The sequence below is a fragment of the Sarcophilus harrisii genome, chromosome 4, assembly GCF_902635505.1.
Source record: "Sarcophilus harrisii chromosome 4, mSarHar1.11, whole genome shotgun sequence".
Lineage (NCBI taxonomy): Eukaryota > Metazoa > Chordata > Mammalia > Dasyuromorphia > Dasyuridae > Sarcophilus > Sarcophilus harrisii.
Window position 1 is genome coordinate 190,176,392 of NC_045429.1, and position 16,423 is coordinate 190,192,814.

At 33.8% G+C, this 16,423-nt stretch overlaps 1 protein-coding gene across 3 annotated transcripts in view; it reads left to right on the forward strand.

Annotated features, from left to right (window-relative positions):
• Window positions 1–16,423, forward strand: part of REV3L (REV3 like, DNA directed polymerase zeta catalytic subunit) — a 228,447-nt gene that overhangs the window by 197,708 nt on the left and 14,316 nt on the right. For all 3 annotated transcript variants that reach the window (XM_031964403.1, XM_031964400.1, XM_031964401.1), the window contains exons 27-31: window positions 8,837–8,951; window positions 10,341–10,478; window positions 11,904–12,094; window positions 13,974–14,220; window positions 15,973–16,182. In XM_031964403.1, coding sequence (XP_031820263.1) covers window positions 8,837–8,951; window positions 10,341–10,478; window positions 11,904–12,094; window positions 13,974–14,220; window positions 15,973–16,182 — 901 coding nt within the window. The remainder of the gene's footprint in view (window positions 1–8,836; window positions 8,952–10,340; window positions 10,479–11,903; window positions 12,095–13,973; window positions 14,221–15,972; window positions 16,183–16,423) is intronic.

A 16,423-nucleotide genomic window follows, 5' to 3' on the forward strand; every position in this document is an offset into this window, starting at 1 on the left:
TTTTTAAATAACTATCACTTTAGGTATTCCTTAAGTTTAACTTCACCCAAATGTTTTCCACCATGCTTTTTCCCTCTGATCCTGGAATTCTTGATATTATTAACATAACTTAATATATACACTACTAGTCTACTTTCCCTTTAATCTTTTACCTAGCTGTTTACTGTAAATTAGATATCTTTCCTTAACTATATTCTAGTCCCATCAAGTTTCAGTCAAACCTCTGCTCTAGTTTGCCTTGCTTATTAGCTATATTCTGTGTACTTATATTTAGATATTTGAAGTCATAGGCCTATTGATAGCTCCTTTCTACTTTTTTTTTCTTCCTGTGAATATTGGACTTTCCTAATATTTCTCTTTTATCCTACATCATAGCCACTCTACAATATCTAGCTTTTTTTTCTGTCTTACTCTCTTAACACAACTTGAAATATATGTTCAACACCATAACTTTTGAAGTGCAGTAAAGCAATTTGAATAGTCCTTTGATATTTGTTGTAAAAGGAATCAATTTGTAATTACAGTTAAAATTGTATGTGTCCGGTGTTCATCTCTACTGTGATCTCAGTCCTAAGATATCCTAGAACTTAAGACCATTCTACTTCTTTTAATATTCACAGTAGGAAAGTGGTTTCTTGAACAAAAAAAAGCTATAAACTTGTAAAGAAAAGGTTTGTGAGTGTAACAAAGACATTAATAATAGGGTAAAAGAAAGTAACATTTAAATTTTCTTTTACTCTGAGTCAGCCTAAGCAAAAAGAAAAAAGAAAAAATGACTACATATTAGGGTATAAAAACCTCATGCACAACAACAAAAACCTCATGATCAAATGCCCCAAGGGAGACATGTTAAATGCATCCTTTTCAGATAATGATGCAATAACCATTACATGTGATAAAGTGCCACGGAAAAATAGACCAAAAATTAACTAAGTGATCTAATCCTAAAGAATGGGTTGCTCAAACAACAAATTATAGAAACAATAATTTTACCCAAGCGAATGACAATAATACAAAACATATATACTAAACTTATGGGATGCAGCCAAAGCAGTTCTTAGGGAAATTTTTATATCTCTAAATCCTTACATGAATAAAATAAAGAACAAGGAGATCAGTGAATTAAGCCTGCAACTAGAAGCTAGAAAAAGAACAGATTGAAAAACTCCCAAGTAAATGCCAAATTAGAATTCTGAAAATCAAAGAGAGATGAATAAAATTGAAAGTAAGAAAACTATTGAACTAAAAAATAAAACTAAGAGTTGGTTTTTATGAGAAAACTAACAATAAATAAACCTTTGATTAATTTTATTAGAAAAAGGAAATAAGAAAACCAAATTACCAGTATAAAAATGAAAAGGGTAAACTTAACACCATGAAGAGAAAATTAAAGTAATAAGAGCTATTTTGCCCGTTTGCCAATAAATCTGACAATGTAATTGAATATTTTAAAAAATATAATTTACTCAAATTAACAGAAGAGGAAATAAAGTACTTAATCCCATTTTAGAAAAAGAAATTGAACAAACCATCAATGAACTCTCTAAGAAAATAGTTACAGGTCCAGATACATTTACAAGTAAATTTTGTCAAACATTTAAAGAGCAATTAATTCCAAGAAGGAGTCCTCCAAATTCCCTTTATGACACAGATATGGTGCTGATACCTAAAACCAAGAAGAGTCAAAACAATTTTCCTAATGAATACTGTTGCAAAAATCTTAAATAAAATATTAGCAAGGTATTACAGTAACTTATCACCAGTATAATACATTATGACCAAGTGGGTATTATACCAGGAATGTAAGGCTGGTTCAATATAAGAAAAAGCATCAGGGCAACTAGGTGTTATAATGGATAGAGCACCAGCCCTGAAGTCAGGAGGACCCAAGTTCAAATCTGCCCTCAGACACAATACTTTCCTGGCTGTGTGACCTGGGCAAGTCACTTAACTCCAATTGCCTCAGCGCAAAAAAAAAAAAAAAAAAAAAAATACAACACCTGTTACTAATAAAGCCTGAGTCAGTTAACTTTATTCTGTTCCAAAACCACAGACACAGAATCTCGGTGAGAAGAGATACAGGGGAAAAATATATTTGGCCCAGTACAAATTCATCCTAACTAGATAAAAAGCATAGGTACTCATAATCCACTGGTTGATCCAATTTCTTATGACCCTCACCTCAAGACAGCAATCTGAAATGTCCCCCAAAGAGGTAGCACACTGAAGGGTCGCTGCAGGATGTAGACACAATGGCAGTGTCTTTGGGAACAACAGTCAAGGCAGGTGGGAAAGACGTAAAGGACAGCCAGACTGAGTGGGGAGACAGGATGCCCCACAATAAATAAGCAGCTGAAGACGCTAAACAAACTTTCTAGTCAGCCATAATGATAAGTCCTACAAGGACATACTGGAGGGTGACAAACTAGCAAAACTTGCTCATTTCAAAGATAATGGAGTACAGTAGCAGAGTATTCAGTAAGGTAGCTCTTCCACCAAATCAGAAGACATTTAAATCATAAGTAAGATCACCTTACCAAAGGCTAAGAATATCGAAACTCGTGAATCATGTCTTAAACATCTGGAGAAAAAACTGGCACTTTGGACATCTATCTGCATGTCCAGATCAGCAATGAGTCTAGAAGTGACTTCTATAGGAAATTTGGTATTGAAATCATTACAATGAAGAAAAATTATTAAAAGAGAATAGAGCTAGTTCCTTCTTTTTGCCAGAAAGCAGATGTGCAGAAGACCAACAAATGAAGAAAATACATATGAACGTTCTTTCTTTTATTTATCGCCAAGTCAAAGAGAGACCCTTTGTCTTCTCTTCCCTTTACCTTTTAGAAGCTTTTTCCCTGAATATTATTTTTCTTCCTCTCTTTTGTTCCCTTCCCTCCAAAATTGTAATACTAATTGTAAAGATTGTAAAAGTAATCATATTTGGGTTTTTTGGTTTGTGAATTAGTGTTTTGGAGGTTTACTGGGGGTGGGGGAGAGTTGGTTTTTTGTTTTTTGTGAAGGTAGGATGGAAGAGCAATTTATCTCTAGTTTTACAAATAGAAAAGAAAGGTAGTCCTAAAAAAAAAAAAAAGTTGAAGTCTTAATTTCAGGTTTAATTCTGAATATTTTTATGTCTTACTTTCACTTTGAAAGGCAGATATTATCAAATTGTTTTCTCCTTCCATCGGAAAAAAAAATTAGCACTATCATTTCCTTTAATTCACAGACAAGTTTTTTGGTTTGGGATGTTTGGGATTAAAAAAAAAAAAACTAGTTAATATTTAATCCCCTGAAACATTGCCTTATATTCTACTTTAAAATCCTTCTGAGATTTTCAGGCATTTGAAGCATTGTTAACTGTAAGAAATATTAAGCAAGTCAGTTCTCTTAAATAAATCTGGATCCAGGTATTTGAGCTTTTAATCGACTGCTTGTCATTTTATTAAAAGTATTTGAAGTGAATTTAGATGATGGTTTTATAGCTATCAAGGTGTTTTTTTTTTTCCCTTAAAATTTTATCAGCTGATGCAGATTCTTACAAATGTAGCTACTAGAATTTGAGGGACAAAGCAAAGAATATGTGCAAATAATCTTTCTGAGAATTATATCACAGGGATCTTACACTTACCAATAAACTACTGGGAAACATCCTACATTTTCTTATGCCATGTGTCTGCCTTGTTTTCATCAAATGCATTTCTGTTTTAGAAAATTATTCTCCCAGAAGCTGTTAATAATGCAAGTGTCACTGTGACCTCTAAATACTAAACAAATTTTATACCATATCATTTTATGACCTGTAGAAAGAAGATATTGACTAGTTGAGTAATAGATAACTTTGTGCTAATCAAGAGCTATAAGGAATAGGTCCATGAAAGTTAGATATGTACATGACTTCATTCTTCCTCTCATGATCCTTCCCCTGTATATTTTAATTTTCTGAGCTTCAAATATTAAAACCTAATATAAATATTATTATTTTTACTTGGAGATATAAAACATAGAGTTTGCAATGTCTTTTGTGTTTAAGGATTCAATTGGATTATAATACTTTGGTTCTCATATAGAATTTTGATGCATATGAAGAAGTTACATATTACATAGGTCCATTGTCACACAATTCAAAGCCATCTTAATTTTTAAGAGATATTGTATGAAATCATCACTTTATTTCTCTAAGATCATCTGGATATCATAATTAAATGCTACCAAAGAGGGTGATTTTTAATGAGTAAGGCTAATGATTCTAGTCATCAACTACATTGGGTATCTACAGATTAATCTACAATAACTTAAAGCAAACATGTGTCTAAGGGAAAGGGCATTAATTTGCATATGTTAGACAAAATTCAGATTACGGTTTCTTAGAAAATGTACTTAAGTAAAAAAATTAATAACTAGATTGGAGAATCTTCAGATTTTTTTGTAAACTTTCAGAAGTCAGTATAGGTTACAATATGTATCTGACTAATCTGAGATCAATTTTCACTTCCATTTCTAAAACCATTTACAGTAAACTATCATTACTCTTATAAAAATGTATTCCTTCAAAATGATAATTATAACATGTCACAAAGTAGTAACCTCACTATATACAGCTTGTTTATAAGAGAGAAGAAAAAACTCAAGTGTATATAGGTAGCCTGTAGCAGGGAAGGATACACTTTTGGGGTGCAGGGTTCCCCACATCAGCAGAAGTTTCATCTGAAAGCTCTCATACTAGGAATGTTTGAGAGAATGTGAAGAGTAGTAATAGTCATGAAACTAATATCAACCTTGCTCAGTAAAGAGGGGGGAATTTGAAAGAGAGAAAAGAAAATGAATATTCCTTGTGTCTCATTAAGGCCAATAAGATACTGAAACACAGTTTTCACTGTGGAGTTATTTTAGTATGTAATAAAATGTCACTACCACTGGTATTTTTGGAAAGAAAGAATCCCATTAATTGGAAGATCACAAGAGAAACTATCCATTAGTGCTTTGACAATTAAAAGTTTACTTAGGATCATAATCAGCAAAGTTTTCAGGGGGAAAAGCATGCCAAAAAAAAAAAAAAATCTATTAAAATAAATACAATTATTCAGTTATAAGTTTTCTGCAAGAAAAGTTGTTCTTAAGCTTTTCCCAGTAGCTTGGTCACTAGCTGAAATAATGAAAACTGTTTTAAAAAAAACAAAACTAAAATAAATGTAAATATCAGGGAACTGGAGCAGAGTACTGAGAAAGAAGAGCTCCTTTTGTGGGGGAGAGGGAATAACAACAGAGCAAGTTTGTGCCTCAGAACAAACATAGACTAGTGAATGATCCAGAGAACTTGGGGCAGAACTGGGGTGCTTCTGGTAATATACTAAAAGGTCCAAATAAAACCCCCAGGCTGGGCAAACCTGTGTGGAATGCAAACATCTATGTACTAGCTCCAAGGAAAATCCCAGTGGGAAGCCTTCTGGGCCTAGCTGGATTTGATTAGAGCCTCAGCCATTGTGCATTTTGGACAAAATGAGAAGTCTGGGTCTAAGTCCCGGAACATTGAGGGAACCTTGGCTGATTAGGAACTCCAGATCCAGCTGTGCTGCAAAGATGCAGCCCTAGGCGAGAAGGAGCCAGCACCATGGATCAGTGCAGAGGTAGTGGAGCAGGGATGCTGCTGACTGCAGTCACTTACCAAATGGGGGGGAGCTTTGGGATCGGGGTTCCAGATCAGAGAGGAGAGCTGAAGTGAAGGTCGAAGCATCATCTCCCACCCCAGCATTGAGGTGCTTACACTAATATTTCTCATTTAAAAAAAAAAAGAACTGGCAAAGAAGAAAGAACCCAACCATAGAAACTTACTATGGGAACAGGGACCCAGGGTTCATCTTTGGAGAACACTGTAGTAAAAAACCATTGCTTCTTTCCCAAAAGAGTAACATTAATGGCTCCCTGTCCAGAGAGAATTTACAGAGGAACTTAAAAAAGATTTTAAAAATCAAATGAGAGAGTGAGGAAAAAATAAAAAATAAAAACCATTCAAGAAAAACAAGATTATGAAAGAAAAAAAAAGTTAACTAACTAGAAAAGGAGATACAGAGTCTTAAAAAAGAAAATAATTATTTGAAAATTAAAATTGGGCAAAGGGAGTCTAGTGTATAAGAGACCAAGAAATAACAATATAAAGAATGAAAAAATAGAACAAAATGTGAAACGTCAAAAAGCAACTAATCTAGAGAACAGATCAAGAAGAGAAAATATGAGTAATTAAAAATACCTGAAAGCTGTTACCAAAAAAATAACCTTGACACAGTAATTCAAAAAATAACCCAAGAAATTTGTCCTGAAATGATAGAACATGAGGGGAAAGTAGAAATAGAAAAAAATCCACCAGTCACCACCTCCTTCTTACTGCCAAATTTCAAAATGCCCAAATCAAAGAGAAAATTTTACAGGAAATGAGAAAAAAAATTCAAATATGCTGGAGCTACAATTAGAATTATACAGAATTTATCAGCAGCCACAGTAAAAGACTTCAGGTCCTGGTATCATCTCTCCCAATAATCAAAAGAAATAAATCTTCAGCCAAAAATATCATATTTAGAAAAAGTATATATAATATTGAATGAAAAGAACATTCAACGAAATTGGAGATTTGCAGGACTTTTAATCAAACCCAAACAATAGAAAATTTAACATAAGAGCGAACTTAATATGGACAATTTATTTTTTGCATGGAAAGATATACTATATATATATAGTATATTTTTAAGATTTAGATTAGTAATTGGGTAATGCTCAAGAGAAAGATTGAGGCAGAGTTGAATATGATCTGATTCTAAAAAACAAAACTGTCTAGAAAAAGATAAAAATAGTAATTATGATATACAAATGATGTGCAGAGGAAGAATAAACAAAGGGAGGGCTTATAGTTCTGAAAATCAATTCACATTGGGAATGTACATTTATACCATGACGAGTATAGCACTCTCCAAAAATCTGTAAAGAAATAAGGGGAGAGAAGGAGGAAGGGAATAGGATAAGGTACAATTTAGAAGGATGTATAAATTTATGGCTGTGGGACAAGGTACACAGATGAATGGGCAAGAGATAAAGGATAAGGTGGTTACAAAAGGGTGTGTAGAATAAGGGTAGTAGGACAAGGTATGTAGATTAATGGGACAGGGATAAAAGTGGTGAAAGAATAGCATAAGATAAGGTGGGGATACAAAAGAGTGTTTAGGTTATTTGAATTGGAATAAAGTGTTGAAATAAAGATTAATGGGAATGGGATAAAGAGGGAAGACAGGATAAAAAAAGGAGAGATAAGAGGAATTCATGGGTGGGGGAGGTTAAGCAAGGCAAGTTAAGGAGCAGAATTAAAGCAGAATAGCTCAGGGATAGGAAATAAGAGATGTATAAAAACATAACAAGGATCAGGAGTAGAATTTGCTAAGGGGAAAGGGGCTAATAATCATTGATCTTAAGACAAAAACAAAGTTACAGATTTAATAAAGAAAAATCTATTATATTTTCACATGGGTAAATGTATATGAATATAAATGTGTGTGGGTATATATGCATGTAAGTCTGAATGGGGGGGGGTCTAGGTATTTGTGCTTAACTAGCCCATTTAGGAGAAGTGGTGAGTAAAAAAGAATAAAGTAAATAGTCCTCAGCAGAGAACAAAAGAATAACTACAAGAAAGCAAAGAAAACATCAATGGACACTCATGAATATAATTTCCATTATTATATATGCTCTCTTGAAATGGAAATTTGCTATTATATATTTTGAATCTTCCCTGATGTTCTGCTGGGCATATTACAATGTTTTGTTTTGTTTTTTATTTTCCTTCTCTGTCTTTTTTCTATTCTGTTTTTTTTTTATTTTATATTTAATTCAATAAATTTTCAAAAAGGAAAAAAAAATACTTAAGTGGCTAAGTATACTTGATGCAGTTAAAGTTTTAACCTGACATTGCTCTTATATCAGAAATAAACTTAAGTGATGTTTTGTTCTGGCAAAAATAAAGAATGAGTCATGTTAATCGCCTAAGAACTACTTAATGCTCTAATAAGGTGCACATAGACTGTGCAAATTAAATGAAGACCTCTCGTTTTTTAATATTTTTCCTAATTGTCCTTAACTGATAAACTGTAGTGATCTAGTTCATTTAACCATGAAAAGTTTATCCAAAGAAGGGCCTTTATTGTGTCCCTGTACCTTTGAAACCAACAGAAGTTATTTAGATTCTACTATTGTGATACTTTGATTAATGTGAGAAGTTTATCTCCCAAACATTAAATAGCTGACTCTGAAGCTTTGTTTTAAATGTTGTCTATTCCTGCTGTCCTTACCTTGATGGAGTATTTGGCATTTTTATTTGATACAATCTAGTTAATTATACAATGGAGTTTTAATTTTATATCATTTACCATATGCCTCCCAAGTCTACACCTTGCACTATACATGTGATGTGACACAGCACTTCTGTTTCTAACGGACTGCAGTCTGTCACAACTAGCCATTCTGATTTTCTGTTCATTTTTAATCCTAGATTTTGGCTTCATACCTTTTTTTCTCTAGTCATTCCTATACCCTTTACTTAACCAGTACTTAATGAGTCTGCTGACTGATATCTGAACTGACCTTTGTGTGGTTGAAATAAAAACATTAGATTTCTTAAAGTTTTGTAACCTAATAGCATACCATGAGCAGGCAAGAAAGGCATGATGTATGGTATTAAAGTTCATATAGAGAAGTTAATGAAAAATAGGAGAGATCTATTAACAAGAAATGTTTTCAAGAGGATATTTCTAAACAATTGCTTCCTAGTTATATTACTCTGTTTTAATACCCTTAGTATGTTTGTACTACTGAAAGGAGCCACTAAGGAGCAGTCTTTTAAAATTGGTCAAGAGATTGCTGAAGCTGTTACTGCTACCAACCCCAAGCCAGTAAAATTGAAGTTTGAAAAGGTAAGAAGAAATGTATTCTCATGCAACACTAATATTTACATATGAACAACAGGATTTCTAATTTAATAGACCAAGTTTCAGGATCAATCATATGTATCCCTAAAACTTTAAAAATCCTTTTAAAATTTATGTTCTCAATATAGTTTTTCTCAACATTATTTTCGTGGTGCTTTTATGTAGGCAAAAAGTCCAATTATAGGACTAGAGCTTAATGTAAATGTTATCCAAAAAAATCTCTTGAGCATTGTACCTATACTAATAGCTCACATTTATATAGCACCTTAAGGTTTGCACAACATAGAGAAAAAAGTGGCACCTCCTACTTGCGGGGACTGTACAACCTACTAAAAGACAAATCTACAAGGGATCACATTATAGGACAATATATGATAAATGCCATAGGAGTGATTTAAAGAAATACAAAGTACAAATAGAGAAGAATCATAAATACAGCAGGCTGAGGTTATTGGGGAATACGTAATAAAAGCAAAGGAACGGAAATTCTGGCATGAGAGGTAGCTAAGATTTCATTAGTTTAAAATGGACTGAAATTACTGCACTGCTCAGAAAAGTATTCCAGGAGGGGATAGCTGGGGGTGCTGTGGTTACAGCACCTTCCTGAATTCAAATCTGACCTCAGAAACTTAATACTTTCTAGCTGTGTGACCCTGGGCGAGTTACTTAACCACAATTGCCTCAGGGGGGAAAAAAGAAAAGAAAAGCTCATTGAGTTTTACAGTTAAGTGTTTATTAGTGGCCTTTGAGAGAGCAGTTTTAGCTTCATGAGAGGTTAGAAGTCAAATTTCAAGGGCTGAAGATATGTATTTGAGGAAATGGTAGCACCAAATATTGTGTATTTTTTGGACAAGTTTGGTGAAAAGTGTAGAGAGTGACAGCACAATAGCTTGAAGACAGTGATAGAATTGAAGGGGGAAAAGAAGGAAAGAAAGACTGGAGAATTAAGTGAAAGCTACATGCACATTTGTAGACAGAGACCAGGACAGAAGAAAAGAAAGCAGTTGCAATGGAGAGAAGATAATTAATAGAATACGCTCCTGTAGGAAGCTAAAGTGAATTAAATCAAGAGCACAAGGTGGAGAAGTTAGCCTTGGCAAAAAGGAAGGATACATCTTTCTCTAACAGAACAAAATTAATTCTGATACTTGGAGTGAGCATCTAAAATATTTTGTTAACTGGTTTTTCCAAGAACCTCAAAATAATCATTGTCTTACTTATTTTGTGAAATTTGATCTTAAGGTACCCTACTGTGCCTATCCACAATCTTAGATTTATGTAGGGTCATGGATTTAGCAGAAACGTAACTTTTAAACAAATGACTAACAGTAGGAAGAGAATAGTGTAAGAAGACATTTTGTTTTTCTACCATAGGTATATTTGCCTTGTGTCTTGCAAACCAAAAAGAGGTATGTTGGCTACATGTATGAAACACTGGAACAAAAGGACCCTGTATTTGATGCAAAAGGAATTGAGACAGTTAGAAGAGATTCCTGTCCTGCTGTTTCTAAGGTAAACACTGGCTAGTTTCTCATCCTTTGAAGATGATAGGGCAGAGCAGACTGTGATGTAGATGGCTTGTTTGTGAAAACCATACCACCATCTCTGTTATTTTGGGTCATAAGTAAGAAGACCCTATATCACTGAATCAATCTATCGGTAATCCAAGTTTCGATTTCTCCCATACCACATCTTTTACTGGATCTGCAAAACAACTTCATATTTCACTGCCTAACCTCTAATGGAAAGATTAATGCCAGAAAGGAAGAAAGAAGAGGAAATAGGAGCCTAAAATATTCTCAGCCCCCAGACAATTGAAAGCTGATTGTATTTGCATTTTATTAACTACAGATAAGATTTCTATACTACAACAATTAAAACTTTACAAATTCTTCGACCACTTTTAAATCTTAATTTCTTTTGAGTTTTTTCTTCACCCAGCTTATTCCCTGAACACTGTTTCTAAATCAAGTTAAACTAGTATTCTGATAAAGTTCAATACCATCCACATCAAGTTACATGGTAAATGCATAATGAATTGTAGACCATTTTTATTTATTAGTATGTGGAAGTGAGACATATAGTTCAGGAACTTAGTAGAGCTGGTAACTTAAATGTCAGAGTGAGAATGTCAAAGTTGTAAGGGACTTTGGAAATCCATCTAATCAACCCCTTCATTTAAAACTATTATTTATTCTTTCTCCTATTTGGTCACAGAACTGTATCTTAACCTAACCCAACTCATACTTTCTGTATATATAAACATTTTTTAAATAAATTAATGAGCCCACCTTTTTAATATTGACAGGTGTCAGGACTTGGTAATAAAGTGCAGAATCTTTCACTTGTATTGGTTTAAATTTAGTGCGAATAAAAGCCAGCATTATCCAGTGAACTGTTGTTCTGTGTGAAATAAATTCAGTTTCTGCCAAAAATACGTCCAATTCAAAAGCCTTCTCTTCACTTGGCACTAATTTGCCAAGACTGCTAAAAGACCAAAGACTGAATAGGCAGTGGAGTTTGTCATACTCCTTGCTATCTTTCTGTATCATAGTAAAACCAGAATAAAGATGCAAAGATTAAGAATTGTAGATATATGAAATCAAGCCTGACCTCTCATGTCTCTGTTAGGTCAACTCTTTTAGAAAAACCTCTAAGTTTTCCATTATTTAGGCTCTGACTCTGGTCACAGTATAAATTTCTGACAAATCCCATTTCAGGGTGATTTTTATAAAGGAGTTTTACATACATTTTTGATATTTTGTAAAGGAAAAAGAATTTTGAAAATTCTAAATAATTTTTTAATACAGATAGTATATATGACAGATTAAGTAACTTGGTAACTTACTGAAGGGTTGAAATTATAATTTACATATATCGTATATGAAGAATATAGCTCTAACTCTAAGTATGAACTGTGTTTATCTTCTTTTTAAGATTCTTGAGCGCTCTATCAAGCTGCTATTTGAAACAAGAGATATCAGTCAAATTAAACAGTATGTTCAGCGACAATGTATTAAGCTACTAGAAGGAAAGGCCAGTCTTCAAGATGTTATCTTTGCAAAGGAATACAGAGGGAGTTTCTCCTACAAACCCGGAGCCTGTGTGCCAGCTCTTGAGCTTACAAGGTAATGATTGTATGTGGCAGGGAATAGAATAGCTGTTAACATTTGTCTCAGAAAACAGTGTCATATACTAGCTGAGGATAGTACCAAGTATTTTTCACAGGCCCTAAATAAATGAGTAGAAGTGCTGTCTACAGATTAGTGTTTCACAGCAAGTATCAAAAACCCTTCATAGTCCAAAGGGACAAGCACAAATATGTTATTATCCTTTTACTTGAATACAGTAAAGGGAATAGCTTCACATTTTACCTAAATATTCACTTCCTTTATGAAATCAGGAAAAGCATTGCACAAATGGTCTCTTTCCTATGATTCTTAATAGTAGTCATTCTATTTAATTATTTAATTGGAATTATATTAATTATTTAAATGGAAATAATTTATAGGCTAATATAGAGTTTATTTCTTTTATATGCTTCTTGACAAAAGAGCGTGACTATTTTTAAGCTTTCTGTGATGCATAGTTTTCTTTACTAAAGCATTTGAAAAAGTTGCTCTGCTTTCTGAAATAAGAAGGAAAAAAAGATACCTGACATTTACATAGCATTTTAAGGTATACAAAGCACTTTAAATACACCATCTCATTTGATCCTTGCAATAAGCAGCAGACCAAATTCTCTATTGACATTTATCATTATATTTATTGCATTTGGAACTTGCCTTTATTCTCACTGGCATTGACTAATAGGTTTTGAGCCAGTTGATATTGTAAACTGATTTCTTAACAGAGCTTTATTTTACAGGTAGCCATGCCTTTCAAGGCGGGCTAGCAGTACATAGAATACAAGGTCTGACGTCAGGAAGACTCCTCTTCCTGATTTCAAATCTGGCTTCAGACTTCATAGCAGTGTGACCCTGGGCAAGTCACTTCACCCTGTTTGCCTTAGTTTCCTCATCTGTAAAATGAGCTGGAGAAGGAAATAACAAACCACTCCAGTATCTCTGCCAAGAAAACCCCAAAGGGGGTCATAAAGTTGAACATAAAACAATTGAACAATAACAAAATGCCTTTCAATAAACTCAAACTGTCCCCTTCCCCAAAGGAAGTATCTTCTGTAGCATAGAATAACACATGATAAGTGCATCAAAAGAGAACAGAAGAGTACTATGTGAAATCCCTAGGAGGAAAACCACTAATAACTTTGGTCAGAGACAGTTTTCAGAAAAGAAATAGTTGGAATGTAGAATCTAGAGCTTGAAGAGATCTTAGGAAGAATCCAGTCTGGCATTTTTACAGATTCGAGAGTCTCAGAAGACACTCTCTCAAGTGTCTCTCAAGGTCACAAGAGTAGTCACTGTCAGAGCTGAAATTTGAGCCAAGTCTTCCACTTCCAGATCAGTGCTCTTTCCACGACATCACAGTTGGCTTTTAAAGGACATGGATGTGTTCAGGGCACTTTAGGATTAGACATCTACTGCAGCACAGTTTGGCTGGAGCCTTTAGGTTTACCTAGAAGGAAGCGGTATGAGGTAAGTGATGAGTAAAAAAAGTGGGGTACTCTCCTGTCAGAGCAGAAGAGTAACATTCCTCAGATGTGGAACCAGAGAGTTTGAACATTATTCATTAGATAATAGGAAGCTGTGGGAGGGTTTTGAGCAGAGATAATGACATCAACAATCTATTCATAAGCACTAAACCCCAAAGGATTAGGATACTATATGGTACCAGTAAGAACAAGGTCGTACAAAAAGAATAGCCCAAATTACTTCCAAGTTCATCGTGTAAGTTCTTCAGACAGTTGTAAATCTTACTTGGAAGGTAGCTCCAGCAGAGGTTTGTGTTTCTAAGATACCACAGCTTCACATCTTGCTGTAGTGCCCTTATTTAAATTCAGTGCTTTCTGCAAGGCGGGTGTATACATTCACATAATTTTTTACACAGGAAAATGCTTGCTTATGATCGACGTTCTGAACCACGAGTTGGGGAGCGAGTACCTTATGTCATCGTGTATGGCCTACCAGGAGTCCCTCTAATCCAGTTGGTAAGGCGGCCAGTTGAGGTCCTGCAAGATTCCAGCCTGAGACTGAATGCAACCTATTATATTACAAAACAGATCCTTCCACCCCTAGCAAGAATATTCTCACTTATCGGTATTGATGTCTTCAGTTGGTACCAAGAGTTACCAAGGGTAAGTGTATCAGGGGTTATTTATGTGATACTAGAAAAGGATTTCATTTTTAGCAGTTCTTACAAAATCAAAAATGATGTTTATCTGAAATTAGAGGAAAAGTAAAAGTAGATGTGCATTTTACAAATTCTAATGGATTCTGATAATGTAAAGGAAAATACTGAAGTACTCAAGTTACTTCAAAAAGGAAAGTTAGAATTTTCTACAAACCCCTTTTCAGGTTCTTCCAGGTTACCTCATTGGCAGAAATGTTAGAATAAAACATTTTCACAGAATGGGTAATAGACTTAACTATTAGATAACTATACATAAAATTTTTAACAATAAAAAAACATGAATAAAGGAATAAGAAATTATCTTTAAAATGAGCAAAGTATGTTGTATTCATTGTTAAATATTGTGATGGAAAAGGGTCACATGCAACATAGGTTTTTAGTATACAAGAGTTACCTTAATTGATATATTCACTGCAGTAATGAAATTTAAAAGTTTTTCATAGCAGTCTATTAATATAACACATGAGATGATTTTTCTTAGGGCTTTGGTAGGGTTTGGTCATTTTAATTAATGAATAAGATTATATCAGTTACTCTAAGCCCATTTAGTTTAGAAAATGTTTTACGGACTGACCATACCTCTAAAACCAGAATTCTATGAATCATTAGGGTTCATGAGCTCAGATTGCAGAAAGTAGATGGAATGAAGCAAGCTGATAATAAATCTAAATAATGTTCTACTTCTTTAACTGCTTAGGTTTTTAGCCTAAAGTATAATAACAGGGAAAGTTTTGTTTAAGCTTGTATAACAAAAAGTTTGACGTAATCACCGTCCATAATTTTACTAATCAGTAAAAAGTTATGGATGATTATTTTGCTGGACATAATTTTTCAGCAATGTTTGTTTCAAATATATCATTTTCATACATGTAGATGTGAGAACATTTGTGAAAGATTGACCTAAAACTTATCTGCAAGTTACTTGATAAAGAGGCCTAAAAAATAAGCAAAGAATATGAAGTAATATTAGTATGATGTCACTTTCAATTATAACAATAGTAAAAGCAATATGAATTATTGTATTTCATATTATGTATTACATTGTATTAATTACATTTAAGCAAGTTGGTTAGTAACACAATACTGCTAATTAAAAATTTAAATATATTGGACTTGTCCAGTCATGGTTTTTAAAATATAATGCCTTGACCTTTGTCCCTTACTCCCTAAAAAGGAATCTGAAAATTATGCCATATCCCCTACTAGTCTTGTTTCCAGTGGCCCGTCCTTCTCCATGCTTCTGTAAATATTCAGGCACATTCATGTGTACCATTTCTTCAAGGTGATATTTACCTTCAAGATAACAATTTTAGAAATTTTAATGGCAAGCTACTCTTTGAGAATAGAGCAGTGGTTCTGAAAATGTGATTGAGGGGTCTCTGAGACTGTTTCAGAGTCTATGAGGTAAAAACTATTTTCATAATAACACTAAGATGTTTCCATATCTAAAAAGGTAATTATTGATGGATATAACCAAAAAATAAACCCTCTCATAGGATCCTCAACAATTTACAAATGTCAAGAGGTCCTGAGATCAAAAGTTTTAAGATTGATCTAGAAAACTACAATCCCTAGAGATTTATAGACCCTGTTATTACTACATGACTTTGGTAAACTGGTAACTGGGAGTAAAACTCTAAGGCTCCTTATTGAAGCTGGTTGAGATTTATTCATTTTACAACTTATCTGTTTCCAGATCCAGAAAGTTACCACATCTTCCCACAGTGAACACGAAGGTCGAAAAGGCACCATCTCACAATATTTCACGACCTTACACTGTCCTGTGTGTGATGAACTAACTCAACATGGGATCTGTAGTAAATGTAGGAGCCAACCACAACATGTAGCAGTGGTTCTCAACCAAGAAATCCGAGAGTGGGAACGTCAACAAGAACAGCTGGTAAAGGTAACAGATCCATTATATAAGAGTCTTCTTCCCTGGCAGTTGAATCAACTCATAAGCACAACACAGGATACTTATTTCAATTCAGCAAGCATTTAATAAACGCCAGGTACTTTGCTAAGTATCCCTAAGGGGCTTAAATTCCACTCAGAATAAACAGCAACATACATAGAAAATTTAATACCAAAGAGAAGAGTCATTCCTACAAGAGAGACAATTAAATAATATTAATTTACTAGAACTT